Source organism: Podarcis gaigeae, assembly GCF_964106915.1.
Source record: "Podarcis gaigeae genome assembly, chromosome: 6".
Lineage (NCBI taxonomy): Eukaryota > Metazoa > Chordata > Lepidosauria > Squamata > Lacertidae > Podarcis > Podarcis gaigeae.
The window spans coordinates 19,966,913-19,981,732 of record NC_139682.1 but is presented as its reverse complement, the minus strand read 5'-3'; the positions used below and the strand labels follow the sequence as shown (position 1 = coordinate 19,981,732).

Sequence of the window (14,820 nt, the reverse complement as noted above, 5' to 3'; positions counted from 1 at the left end):
ACATTACTAAAAATAGAACTTTATAAATGTCTTATAACATTGTGACACCAGACGGTGGTGTGAAGCTGAAATCGGAACTCTGTGAAATCTTCCACTGTGAGATTTAAAATGGCTTTTTTAAAGCGTTTTTTTAATAGCTGTGTAGATGCAGCCTTGATGATAAAACCGAAGGTGGGGAATACCAGACCAGGAAGTGAGGGGAAGAGACCCCCCCCCAAAAAAAAATGTCTAGGGATTTGGAAAACAATTGCTGAGTGACTCACACTCTGCCTGTTTCATTCAGGCTAGCTTTTGCAGTTTCTTGGTCTGCTGTGTGGATCACTCTTCTGCAATTTCCAGACTCCTGAGTCCTGGAAAAGCCCCGAAGCATAAATCACTAACCTAAGAAGTACAGGTCAACCTGACAAATTTGTGTCAAACATCTTTTCAGCCACTAGCTCAGTTCCTGCAGATAATGCCAAGGTTGCAGGTTTGATCCACTACATTCCAGGGTGATGGACTAGTTGGGTCCCTCCCAACTCTGCAATTCTATGATTCTATGACCCACTATTTGTGGATCAAAGTGGGGCCGATGGTCTTCTTATGCCTGTCACTTCAAAAGGTTCCATATGGCATGTGCAATTTCCCACCAGTTTTTTTGGATATACAACATATTGGCCTGCAATGGTGTGGTGAAACTCCTCCAGACATTCTTTTGTTATCATGCATCCGTGGTGATGATATCGGGGCAGCTACACATGCTCCCACTTTCAATAGTTTGAGCAATGGAAATGTTTTGGGGAAACACATTGCTTTGCTTGCAATAGGTACGAGCCCTGTAGTTTCCTGATGAAATCCTGTAACTTTTTATACATTAAATGCTGTCAAGGTTGTTGGGTTTTTTAAATGTTCCACTTTTGTTGCAGTATAGTGTAAGAGTGTGCCCCGAAATGGCATTGGGGCAGCATCACAAAATAAGAAAGGAGAATGATGTATGGATTGGTCCGGTATAAGCTCACCACTGTTATTGAGTCAATGACATGTTGCAGAAAACACCTGTCTGAAGGGGCCCCAATAGCCATCCGGTGAGCTTTTGCAAATGAACAGCTTGCAGATGCCACAGAGAACAATTTATTATGCCCTTTTTGTAGCTATAACATATAAATATACCTTAGCAACCCATGTCATGTCAAAATAAATTTCAACTGAAACCAGTGAGCAGCTGTTTTCTTGCAGAACATGAAGAAATATCCAGAGGAGCTTGACGATAAGGGGAAGAAATGTACAATTTTACTGAGCTTTCAGTTTATATCGAATGATGACATCTTTCTCTGGCTGCAACATTCCAAAGCCGTATCTTTCCTTGTCGAAGGCTGGGATTACTGCATTGGGATCTTTCAGCTCCAAATCAAAATAGCTTAAGAGGAGGAAAACACACCTGAAATGAGAAAAATAACATGGTCAGTAGGGCCAAAGACAGGGATGTGACAACATGTGGCCCTGGGCCTGATTTCATGCATTCTTACAAAAGCATTTGGTGAGCTATCAGTTAGACCTCTGGCAAGATCAATCTATCTGCCCTGCTGCCGCCCACCATGCCAAGAAGCCTGTTGGGTAGGGAGGGAAAGAAAGATGGAAGTAGTGGCCTCCAAGATCTTGGCTCTGTACTTTTAAAATATAAAATAGGTAGTATGAATATAAACCATGAGAGCAATACTTTAAACAGAGCATTCCAACAATTCCAATTTTGTAAGATGCACAGATTGCTGTATGGCCCCATACAGCACGAAGAAAGTTCTGTTTTATCCAGTAGCTCTTAACTGTAATGGAAACTACAGTTTAAGAGTATAGTTTAGAGGAGCTTACTCCTGAATAAGTGTGCATAGGTTGCAGCCATACAAAGTAATCTTGTAGGCATGTCTACTCAGAAACAGCTTCCTCTGTGTTCAATGGGCCTCACTCCCAGATTGTTGTTGTTTAGTCGTTTAGTCATGTCTGACTCTTCGTGACCCCATGGACCAGAGCACACCAGGCACTCCTGTCTTCCACTGCCTCCCACAGTTTGGTCAAACTCATGCTGGTAGCTTTGAGAACACTGTCCAACCATCTCATCCTCTGTCGTCTCATTCTCCTTGTGCCCTCAATCTTTCCCAACATCAGGGTCTTTTCCAGGGAGTCTTCTCTTCTCATGAGGTGGCCAAAGTATTGTAGCCTCAGTTTCACGATCTGTCCTTCCAGTGAGCACTCAGGGCTGATTTCCTTAAGAATGGATAGGTTTGATCTTCTTACAGTCCACAGGACTCTCAAGAGTCTCCTCCAGCACCATAATTCAAAAGCATTAATTCTTCGGCGATCAGCCTTCTTTATGGTCCAGCTCTCACTTCCATACATCACTACTGGGAAAACCATAGCTAAGTGTGCATAAAACAGTGTGATAAGCTTGTATGATTTTCTTTTAATGGAATCAAAGCTGCCACCTTCAATGGCTTAGCAATGCTACCTAACATTTCTTTCCATGGAAAAATAAATGGATAGTTTAGATAAACTTGAAAATATTGTGACCTGCTCATTTTAAATTATTCAAGACAGATGGGGGTGGCATCTGGTCACACCTAGGGCTCCTCCAAATGACATATTAGTTGAGCATTCATCCTGATTCGCTTGCACCAAAGCTTAAGAGGAAGTTAAATCATATTCATTCATTCATATTCATTCATTCTTATTTGAGATAATGAGCGCTGATAATGAGTGTTGAACCTGCATTCATCCAGATTTGCCTTCAGGGTGTTCATACATCTTCCCGCTAATAACATGCCCATCCCATACTTTTCAGTGCAATTTCCTGTCACTTTCCACACTGATTCTTTTTTTAAAGTGGATTTGTGGCACTAGGGCAACTGGGTGGTTTAATCTACTTTAACTGTGTAAACCTGCATCTCCTGGGATGTGCTTGAATCTCTACTGCAAAATACTGACAGTCTGGAGGCACTGAGATTGTAGCAAATAGAAGGCTCACACAATTAACAACAACAACAACAACTTATTATTATTATTATTATTATTATTATTATTATTATTATTTATACCCCACCCAACTGGCTGGATTTCCTCAGGCACTCTGGGTGGCTTCCAACAAAACATTAAAAATACATTTAAACATCAGCCATTAAAAACTTCCCTAAACATGGCTGCCTTCAGATGTCTTCTAAAAGTCAGATAGTTGTTTATTTCCTTGACATCTGATGGGAGGGTATTCCACAAAGCGGGCGCCACTACCGAGAAGGCCCTCTGCCTGGTTCCCTGAAACTTCACCTTTTGCAGTGAGGGAACTGCCAGAAGGCCTTTGAGCTGGATCTCAGTGTCCAGGCTGAACGATGGGGGTGGAGATGCTCCTTCAGGTATAGAGGACCAAGGCTGTTTAGGGCTTTAAAGGTCAGCACCAACACTTTGAATTGTGCTTGGAAATGTACTGGGAGCCAATGTAGGTCTTACATTGCTTTCTATCAATTTGTGCACACTGTGGTGTAAACCACTGAGCCTAGGGCTTGCTGATCAGAAGGTCGGCGGTTCAAATCCACGCAATGGTGTGAGCTCCTGTTGCTCAGTTCCTGCTCCTGCCAACCTAGCAGTTCAAAAGCATGTCAAAGTGCAAGTAGATAAATAGGTACCGCTCTGACGGGAATGTAAACGGCGTTTCCGTGTGCTGCTCTGGTTTGCCAGAAGCGGCTTAGTCATGCTGGCCACATGACCCGGAAGCTGTACGCCGGCTCCCTCGGCCAATAAAGCGAGATGAACGCCGCAACCCCAGAGTCGTCCACAACTGGACCTAACGGTCAGGGGTCCCTTTACCTTTTAACTGTGCAGCATTGTGACCATGAGCTGAACGGTGGCACATCACATTTGATCACTGCCTTGAACTCCCTGGAACCTCTAACTTCCTCTGCATCCCCTGCAGATGTGCAGTGCTAGGTGACCAGGCAGCTTCCATTTAAATTTCCCACAATGCCCCTTGAGCAGTGCTATCTTGGAAACAGCAGGTGCCTGGCACCTATTTTAGGAGCAACATCACTAGACAAACCTGCCAGAGGGGTCCACCTGGGCAAGAGGAGGAGCTGTACCAAGTATATTCAAGCTGGAGCCAGCCCCACAGGTTACTGAGTAGCACTGTATACACACTGTACACACAGCCATTTGCCTAGATCAGAGGTAGTCAACCTTTTTATACCTAATGCATCTTTTTATGGTAAAATTTCCAGTACTCAATGGAAGGAGGATTCAGCTTGTGCCTTAGAACCCCCTACCTCCCACTTAGAATCCTGAAACGCCCACTAGTGGGCGGTAGGGACCAGGCTGACAACCCCTGGGCTAGATAGCTGCTGGTGTCAACCTGCTAACTCAGGAGAAATTTTTTAAAGCATGCTTTAAGTATCTGATTGGAAATGCAGGACAGCAAAGGAGTGGGAAGTTTGTCTTCTGTGCCTGACAGAACTCCGATGGCTTTTCTCTATATTGATGGAACGTTTTCGCTGCTATTTTATTGGGTTTATTTTATAGGCTATTGTACCGCTTTTATTGCAATACGTTGTTAGTTTTTTCCTGATTTCATGCCATGCTTTATGCTTTTGAAATTCGGTAAGTCACTTGGAAAGTCCTTATGTGTCAAGCAGCTCATAAATTGAATTAATAACAATGTAAGTTGTTCCTCTGAACTATGCATATGGCTGGGAGCAGGCTCTGCCCCCCCCCACATGTGTTGGTTGCGTATCTCCCTGCAATATGCCTACATGCACAGGGCCCCTTCCATGTGACTGGGAATCCTGTATGTGATAGGAAACTGCCATATTGGTCCATCTCAATATTGTCTACACCAGCCTCCACCAACCTGGAGCCCTCCAACTGTTGTTGGGCTCCAGTCCCCATCAGCCCCAGCCAGCATAACCAATTGCCAGCAATGATGGAACTTGTAGTCCAACCTGGAGACACCAGGTTGAGGACCAGGCAAGTCTACACCGACTAACTTTCCAGCGTTTCAGACAGACCAGGGATATGGCACCTGTGGTTGGATGTTGATGGACTCTAACTCTCTCTCTCTTTTTTTTAAAAAAATATTTATTTATACAACAAGGAAAAAACACACAAAAAAACCACAAATACCAAATTACACACAAATTACAAAAATAACCATAGACACATAATTTTCTTGGCAAACAATAAAACATCTATTGGTCTTAACACTAAAGACCCAACTTCCCGTCTGTTCCATATTTCAAATTCATATTACTTATTGCCAATACACGTTTTTTCCATAATTAAACTTATTTTCAATAAATCTAATTTCTTCTATCTACCTAGCAACTATTACTGAAGTTCCTTGAATGCTGCAACAGAATTTAAACTACTATATTTATTTTTCAGATATTCTTTGAAAACCTCCCATTTAGAAACAAATTCCTGTTTTGATTTATTCTTTATTTTTTCTGATAAACCATCTAATTCGGCATATTCTGTCAGCTTTTGGATCCAATCTTGTATAGAGGGGATTTCATTACTCTTCCATTTTGCTGCGATCAAAACTCTTGCTGCCGCCGTCGAATATAAAAAGATACTCTTCCTCTTTTGTGGAATATCCAAATCTGTTATTCCCAGGAGGTAGGCCTCTGGTTTTTTATTGAAAGAGATCTTTAGCATTTTTTGCAGTTCTACATGTATACTCTCCCAGAATACCTGTATTTTCCTACATGTCCACCACATATGATAGAATGTTCCTGAGTCTCCGCATCTCCAACAATTACTTGACACATTTTTATACATTTTCGAAAGTTTCCATGGTGTTAGATACCATCGATGTTGCATTTTTTGAAAGTTCTCTCTAATCGTGTAACTGTGAATTTCCAATTGATCTTCCATAAATTTTCCCATTGGGCCATGGTTATCTTCATTTTTTAGAAGTATTTTATATGTTGGCCAGCTTTCCTGAGTATTTTTCCGTTTTACTGCTATGGCTTCTACTGGAGAAGTCCACCACGGGACTTTAGGCTCCATCAGGTCTTTATATTTTTCCCATACAGCAAAGAGTGACTTTCTTATTATATGGTTGGTAAAATTTTTATGAATTTTCGCTTTTCCATATATTAGGTAGGCATGCCATCCCCAACGGTTGTCAAAACCTTCCAGGTCCAGGAGGTCCGGATCCTGCAATGTGCACCAATCTTTTAGCCAGGTGAAACAGGCTGCCTCGTAGTAAGGTTTTAGATCGGGTAGGGAAAAACCTCCTCTCTCTTTTATGTCTATTAAGACCAGGTGTTTAATCCTAGGTTTCTTCCCTTCCCACAGAAATTTGGAAATTTCTCTTTGCCATATCTTGAGACAACCTGCTTCACCCAGTATCGGAATCATTTGAAATAAAAAGATTAATTTTGGAAGCACATTCATCTCTATAATGGAAATCCTACCCAGAAATGTTAATTTTAGTTTACTCCAGGTTACCAAGTTTTTTCTAATCTCTAGCCAAGTTTTGGTGTACTTATCCTGAAATAAGTTAATGTTCTTGGGGGTGATCCAAATACCCAAGTATTTCGCTTTTGAAGAGATTTTCAGGCCCAATATTTTTTCTAAGTCGTCCTTTTCTTCTGTAGTTACATTTTTAACAAGCATTTTTGTTTTTGTTATGTTCAGCTTAAAGCCTGCCACTTCTCCAAATTCTTTAATCAGTTCCAGCACTCTTTTCAGACTTTCTTTAGGGTTTTCAGTCATAACAAGTAGATCGTCCGCGAAAGCTTTAATTTTATATGTTTTGTTTCCCAGAGTGATGCCTTTAACAAGCTGATCCCTTCTTATCTGATTGTTCAAGACTTCCATCACCAAGATAAATATCAGTGGAGACAGTGGGCAGCCCTGTCTGGTTCCCTTGTTTATTTTACACTCCTCAGTAATTCTTCCGTTGATGATCAATTTTGCATATTGTTCCGAATAGATGGCATTTATTCCTTTACAAATATTTTCTGCCAGTCCGATTTCTTCCATTAATTTTTTCATAAACTTCCAGGACACATTATCAAAAGCTTTTTCAGCGTCTACCAACATAATAGCTGCTGGTTTATCAATTTTAATATCCAAATATTCTAATACATTAATCACACATCTAATATTGGATTGCATAAATCGTCCGGGAAGAAATCCGGTTTGATCTTTATGAATTACCTCTTTCAGCACCATTTTTAATCTATTTGCAAGAATGTCTGCGAATATCTTGTAATCGTTATTTAGCAGTGCAATGGGTCTGTAATTGGCCATGTTTGAGGCATCTGTTCCCTGCTTATGGATAAGAGTAATAAAGCTGTCCTTCCAGGTTTTCGGAAGTTTTCCATTTGCCAGAATATTATTCATTAGGTCTTTCATGGGAAGAAATAATGCTTGTTCTAACTTTTTATAGTAATTAGCTGGGAGACCATCTGGGCCCGGTGTCTTTCCTAATTTTGATCTCTGTATAGCTTGTTGCACCTCCATAGCTGTTATTGGTGAGTTCAAGATTTCAGTTTTTTCCTTAGGTATTATTGGTAGTTTATTTTTGCCCAAATAATCAATTATTTTTTCTAGAGTCTCTGGACCTTCTTTATATAATTTTCCGAAAAAACTAGCAAAGTTTTTACTAATTTCCTTCAGTTCTTGAATCCATTTGTCTTCAATTTTAATTTTATTGATATTTCTATCTTCCTTTTTCTTCTTTAATTGCCAGGCCAGAAGTTTACCAGGTTTATTTGCAAACTCAAAATTTCTATGTCTCAACCATTTTATCTTCCATTCTATCTCTTCATTTATTATCATGGAGAATTGCGTCTGTAAAATTTTTATACTTTGCTTAATTAGTTCATCATCTGGTTTTTGGAAAAGGATCCTTTCCTTTTTTCTAATTTCCTCCCAGATCTCCATTTTCTTCTTCTCCTTTATTTTCCTTTGGAATGCGTTTTGTTGTATAAAGAAGCCTCTTATGACGGCTTTACCCGCATCCCAAACCGTCTCTAGATCTACTCCTTGGTTTAAATTAAACTTAAAATATTCTTCTAAGATTTGCTTGGCCTTCTGTACATTTTTTTCATCATTTAACATACTCTCATTAAGTTGCCACCTTTTAACCTTTTCTTCTTTTCCTTTAAAGTTAACCCAGACTGCGCTGTGATCAGAAATTGTCCTTGGATGGATTTCTGCTTTTGTAATATTATTTAATAAATCCTTTGTTGTCCAGATCGCATCGATTCGTCCCGCCGATTTATGTGGCTCTGAGTAATGTGTAAATTCTTTCTCTGTTGGATTCTTAAACCTCCAAGCGTCAAACAAATTCAGGAGTTCTATTAATTGGAAAAATGTAGTTGGGAGTTTGTTCTGCCTCTTTTCTTTCTTCTTTATTGTCCTGTCCATGTTTGGATTGACTACTCCATTAAAATCTCCTAATAATATAATTTCCCCCCCTAAATATTCTATGGCTTTTTCTTCCAGGAATTGATAGAATTCGGATTTTCTTTCATTTGGTGCATAGATTCCAATAACTATCACTTTTTCATTATTGATCTTAACCTCTATAATCACTGTTCGACCTTTTTCATCATTGTAAAGCAGTTTTGGCTCCAGCTGAGGTTTTGCATAAATTACCACCCCTCTCTTTTTTTCTTTACTTGATGCAATAAACTCAAGCCCCAATCTCTTATTTATTAATACTCTTTTATGTTTTTCCGCTACATGAGTTTCTTGCAGACAGATTAGATCATATTTTTGCTTAACCAGAATATGTTTCACCTTGTTCCTTTTTGATTTTTCATTTAAACCATTTACGTTCCAAGTAATAAATTTATAATCCATACTTTATTTCTTATGATACGTCAACGGGTTAAATTTTTTTTTTTAAAAAATTACACATTCAAGGTCTCAGTATACATTTAATAAGTTCCCTTCTTAGATCTGTCTCCTAACTCTCAACTGTTTGTTCAATATCCTCTGATTCTCCCAACAATTGTCTTTTTCCTCCGAGGTCTTTCTGGTACTTTCTCCAGAACTTGTCCGCATCTAATGCCGACAAGCACTTTCTACGTTTCCCTTTAAAGAAAAAAGAGATGCCTTCCGGGTACTCCCACCTATAGTCCACTGCCTTTGCCTTTAGTGCCTCGGCCAGAGGTCTATAAGCTTCTCTCTTTCTTATCAACCGATTTGGAATGATCTTGTGGACGATAATATCATTTCCTTCCGATTGAAATTTCTTCTTGTTACTAGCTTGTAAAATTCTATTTCTGAAATCCATAGAGTTAAAAGAGACTAAACAATCAGCCGGCCAGTTGTTTGCTTTTGCTACATTAGATTTGACTCTGAATGCTTTTTCTATTTTTTGAGCTACTTCTGCTTCTTCTAGGTCTAACCAAGCTGCTAGCTCTTTTGAGATTTTTTTCTCAATAATTTCCTCTGCGTCCTCTGTTAGTCCTCTGAATCTTAGGGTATTCTCCCTTCTCTGCATTTGCAACATCGCAATAGAGTCCAAACTTGAATCCTGCTGTGCTTTCAGATCTGCTGTTTCTTTCCTTATCTTATCGCATTCCCTTTTCAGCTCTCTATTTTCATTTTGTAATTTTTTTCTGAGCTTCCTCTAGGTTCTGTGTTTTACCTTTAAGGTCTAGCACTATTTTCGTCAGTTCTGAATTTTTTTGTACTAAATTGTTGACCTGAGTTGATAACTCAGCTGCTATTTTCACATTTTCATCTATTTTAGCTCCCATTGAAATAAGTTTTTCTTCTGTTGCTTTTGCCTTTTCATTTACATTATTTTTTAAATCTTGGATATCTTTCTTCAAACTTAAAATTAATTCTCTCATATCTAATGGTTGATCCATGTCAATTACAGAAGTTCTCCTGATTTGTGAGGCTGAAACTGCCGCAGAACCTGACACAGTTGTTTTTTTACCATACATCACTAAGAAATTCAATTAGCTCACTGGGTAATTAGTTCTCTTTCCTTCTATGGACTCTAACTCTCACTGGTCCCCAGCCATCATGGCCAGTGCAGGGCTGCAATGTGACTTACTAGGGAGTAATCCCTATCAACCACTTTGGGACTTACTTCTGAGTAAACGCCATGCTGTCATTTTCTGTTACAAGCCAGCGCTAGCTTCTTACGGTCAAAATTATTGCGAGAGGTGGTCATTATATCAACATGACAAATTCACTCACTGTTTGATGCTATTGACTGCAAGGAACTTTCCAATACAGACATTTATTCCCGCTCCCCATGGCATGGAGTAATACTTGAGGCTTTTCCCTCCTTTATAGAAATCTGTTTTTTCTGTGCCGTCTGAATTGAGGAATCGGTCATATCTGAATTTCTGAAAGAAAGAAGAGGTTCAAAGTGAACAAATGTTTCTTTTAGGAAACATTAAAAATGCAGAGTGCAAGGATTTAGAGTCATGGGCAGGAATCTGTTTGGATTTTATATATATATATATATATATATATATATGCAGGTTTTGGTGTCCTCGGGTGTCTTCCCGTGTAAAAGTTGGGGTGTCTAGGCGACGTTTCGACGAGGTCTCACTCGTCATCTTCAGGCTGGTGCTTTCGGCTTCTTGTTACTGGAACAGAGCTCTGTTCCAGTAACAAGAAGCCGAAAGCACCAGCCTGAAGATGACGAGTGAGACCTCGTCGAAACGTCGCCTAGACACCCCAACTTTTACACGGGAAGACACCCGAGGACACCAAAACCTGCATTCCTGTACCCGTGAAAATCTACGAAAGCAAATATATATATATATATATATATATATATATATATATATATATACTGTAGGGGTGGCTACAATAATAAAAGAATAAAAGTTCCTGTGATAAGGCACATTGTTTACATGTAGACTAGAGATAGCCCATGTGGTGTTCTTCAGATGTCACTGGACTACAATTCCCATAATCCCTTGCTGGCTGGAGCTGATGTCCAGCAACATCTGGAGAATATCATATTGACTACTCCTGTTGCACCCTTTTCAGTCACAAGATACAAGAGGAAACTTAGAGTGGCAACACAGGGGAAAATCCACAGTAAGCTCTCCTCCACAAACTCTGTTAAAATTAATGGGGATTTCCTTGGGGCAGATGGAAGTAAATGCATCTTTGATGCATTGCTTTCTTCTAGCCAGTTGTCTGCCTGAGGCCCATTCAATGACAAAGGAGGAAGAGCATTTAGAATTGGCTGTTGAATGTATTGATGCTCAGTCTAAGTCTCTTTGGCTGTCCTTGGGAGTGGAATGGGGAAAATGGAACAACATTTCGAAGCCAGAACCTCCTCTACACCCTTCCAGTCAGCCCACAGCACCAGTCTCCCGTCTCACGGCTACAGCGCCACTTTGGCATTGCTTTAGGCATTTAGGACCATTTCCTTCTCCTCTACAGAATTCACATCTGGATCCTTTAGCAGGGGATGGAAGTGCCTGGGGAGCTGAAAGATGTTTGCTCTCAAATCATAGATGCCTGGAAGCTTAATGTGGCAAAAGTGGAACATTTAATTGCAATTAAGGTTAACAACCTTACTTTTTTCTAAGCTTACTCAGAGCGTCTCTGCTTGCTCCAAATTAAATCTGTCATGTAAGGCATTGATGAGCATTTTGAGAAATACTTTAAAACATGCTGTTGGTTTTTTTTGTTGTTTTTGGATCCTGAAATAGAACACAGGAATTTACTTGCTAATTGAGAGGCAGGTGAGCCTCATGCAACCTTACAAACAATAATTTAATGAGACTTGAGTTACAATAATATCAGCATCGTTTCTACCATAATGGTCCCTGGGAGGCTGTTCATAAGAGGAAGCAATCCCAGTTTGATTCTTTGTTAACAAAGAGAAAATTAACGTGGTGCTGGTGTGAGGGAGGTAGGAAGACAGAGAAGGAGAAACTCATTGATATATTAAAGAAGTGCCTTAGGTTGTCACAGCAACAGTCAAAAAGGAATTCCTGGTCTGCACTTAGCATTCTTTACATCAGTGGTTCCTGAACTTTGCCCCCCACCCCACCGACCATTTGAAAATTACTGATGGTCTTCACATACCATTAATGATTTTTTTACCTGTTGCAGCCAGCGTAATTGTAAAATAAGCAATAAAAATACAATTAAAATTGGTATGAATATATAATTCAGATATGGCATGGACCACCTAAATAAATATCATAGACTACTGGTGGTCCAGGGATCACAGTTTGGGAACTCCTGGATTACATCATTCTGTTTTTATATCCAGAGAGTTATTATTTTTACTCCTGGAATTGGTCCTGAGAGCCAATTTTTGAGGGACACGTATTACCTGAGCAGGTTCACACGTGACTGTAAAACCAACAGATGCTACGTGTGTGAATGAACCACTTCGGATCTAACATCACAGGTGGAAATTTTGTCATCACCCAAAACCATCTTTTCCCCCAATCAAATCAGTTCACCCATTCAGCAGCCAGTCACCAAAGACAAAACAATCAGGTGTAGGAAAACTATGGGGTGTCCATATGTTTATGTGAACCAGCAGCTCTTTGTGATTTGGATACAAGAAATCATAGCTTGTTGGCATATCAAATATCCAACTTGCAATGGCTGTGTAGATCCATTAAGATTTCTATCACAAGAATAATTCCGGGAGCTGTACCAAGGGTGGAACAGGTGAGCCAGATCAGTGTTGACAGTAACAGCTCAGGCACTTACAGATGGAGGATTTCGCCATTTCCAGCCAAGCTAATACAGTGTATGCGACATCCACAAACCATGAGGACTTTTGCCCCCTCTCTGTTGCTCTCCACTATTTCACATGGCAGGCCGGGAGATAAGTGAGATCAGTATGTCCAAATGATGAATTGCAAAAGGGCAGTCTGTTTTTCTATGTCTGCCTTGGCACTCCTGTCAAGCAACACATTTCATATAGAATGTGCTTAAGGACATAAGAAGAGCCCTGCCAGATCATATCCAAGATCCTTCTAGTCTAGCATCCATTTTCCTTATAATGGCCAGCTAGATGCCCCGGGAAACCCTCAAGAAGGACATGAGGGTAAGTCTCCTCTTGTTGTTCTCCAGCAACTGATATTCAGAGGTATCCACTGGTAGCATGATCTTCCATCAATTTGCCTCCCCCCCCCCCCGTTGCCTTTTAAAATAACCTAAATTGGTGGCAATCTCCATGTCCTGTTGAAGTGAATTCCATAAACTAACATGGCTTAAGCTGCAGGGGTCAGCAAACTTTTTCAGCCGGGGGCCAGTCCACTGTCTCTCAGACCTTGTGTGGGGCTGGACTATATATTGAAAAAATAATAATGAACGAATTCCTACGCCCCACAAATAACCCAGAGATGCATTTCAAATAAAAGGACACATTCTACTCATGTAAAAACACGCTGATTCCCAGACCGTCCGCGGGCTGGATTTAGAAGGCGATTGGGTCAGATCTGGCCCCCAGGCCTTAGGTTGCATACCCCCCTAATAGCTTAAGGTCATTAGGTGCAAGGTGCAGCATTACTTCTGGTTCAGCTAGTCTTTGGTGGGGCAAAAAGTCTGCTGAGCATCCAAACTGCCTTTCCTGATCACTGGAAATTGTACCTCCCTCCCCTTTGAGATGTCAACAAGCGCTTTCAAACCTATCTCTGTAGCTTTAAGGGCTAAAACTTCTTTCTTTTAGAAGAAAATGGAAATCCTCATGAAACTGGTAGCAGTACCAGTTTGTACGCTAGCATGGTGTTAAGAATCCTGAAACATGCACAATCCTCCCCAGAAAGCTAGGTTGGGAATGTGACTCTGTCAATATTGTGCTGTTTCGACATGTTGGCATGGGTTTTATGCCCATGTCAGGCTGCAAGAGAAATGAGAGTAAACAAGGAGATGGAGCAATCCCCCGCTGAGGAGTGATTGCAAGGTTGCAGCATTGGGGACTTTTTAGTTTAGAGAAAAGGCAATTAAGAGGCGACGTAATGCAGGTGGTCAAAACTATGCAAGGCATGGGGAAAGTGGATAGAGAAAATATTTCCTCTCTCTGTCATAATACCAGATCTTGGGGTTCATCCAAGAAAGCTGATAAATTCCCTTAGTCACACAGCAGGCAGCTAAACTGTGCCATTCACTCCCACAAGGTAGAATGAAGACCACCATATTGGATGGCTTTGAAAGAGGATTAGGCAGTATCATGGATGTTAAGGCTTTCAGTGGTGACTAGCCATGAAGTTTCTGTTCTACCTTCATCATCATTGGAGGCAGTGTGCCAGTTACTGAGAATCACCAGTGGCGAGGGTGCTGCTGTGCTCGGGTCCTGGCTTCCCATAGGCAACTGGTGAACCAGTGTAAGAAGAGGATGATGGATTACATGGGCCATTGGCCAGAGCCGGCAAGATATTCTTGTGGTCTTAAGGATGCTGCATATGGCACTGACACAATACTCGACCCAGTGGGTTTAAATAAGCCACGCAGTGAAAGGAATCTGTGGAGGAAACTGTCATGAGGAACATGATTGAGAACGGTGCAGCTTTACCTCTGGCTCCTCATAAATTTCAGGGTCCATTTGAGGGCTTATAAATGGAAAGAGGCAAAGCCTATCTCCTTTTCTCAGGCTGTACTCTCTGCCGTCTGCCAGTCTCAGGCGCATGTCTTGAAGGACCTCTCTGGTGATGAAAGGAGCTGCTGTCAAACGTAGCATTTCATTCAATGCGCTGTCTGTACAAACGGGAGAAGCAAAAGGGGGAAATTACTGCATCCAATAAACATGCAAAGGAGCAAAGGTAGGAGCAGCTGCCTTTATCTCTGTGTGCCAAGGAGATGGCTCACTTTTCTAACACTGCAAATTCACTGAAGAAA

At 40.7% G+C, this 14,820-nt stretch overlaps 1 protein-coding gene across 2 annotated transcripts in view; it reads right to left on the bottom strand.

The window, feature by feature from the left end:
- Positions 1–1,094: 1,094 nt before the first annotated feature.
- The window catches only part of PTGIS (prostaglandin I2 synthase), a 53,285-nt gene continuing 39,559 nt past the window's right edge, over positions 1,095–14,820 (bottom strand). For both annotated transcript variants that reach the window (XM_083744468.1, XM_083744469.1), the window contains exons 8-10: positions 14,498–14,679; positions 10,189–10,340; positions 1,095–1,417 (exon numbers count right to left, since the gene is read on the bottom strand). In XM_083744468.1, the coding sequence (XP_083600594.1) occupies positions 1,270–1,417; positions 10,189–10,340; positions 14,498–14,679 (482 nt within the window). In that variant the 3' untranslated portion in view covers positions 1,095–1,269. The remainder of the gene's footprint in view (positions 1,418–10,188; positions 10,341–14,497; positions 14,680–14,820) is intronic.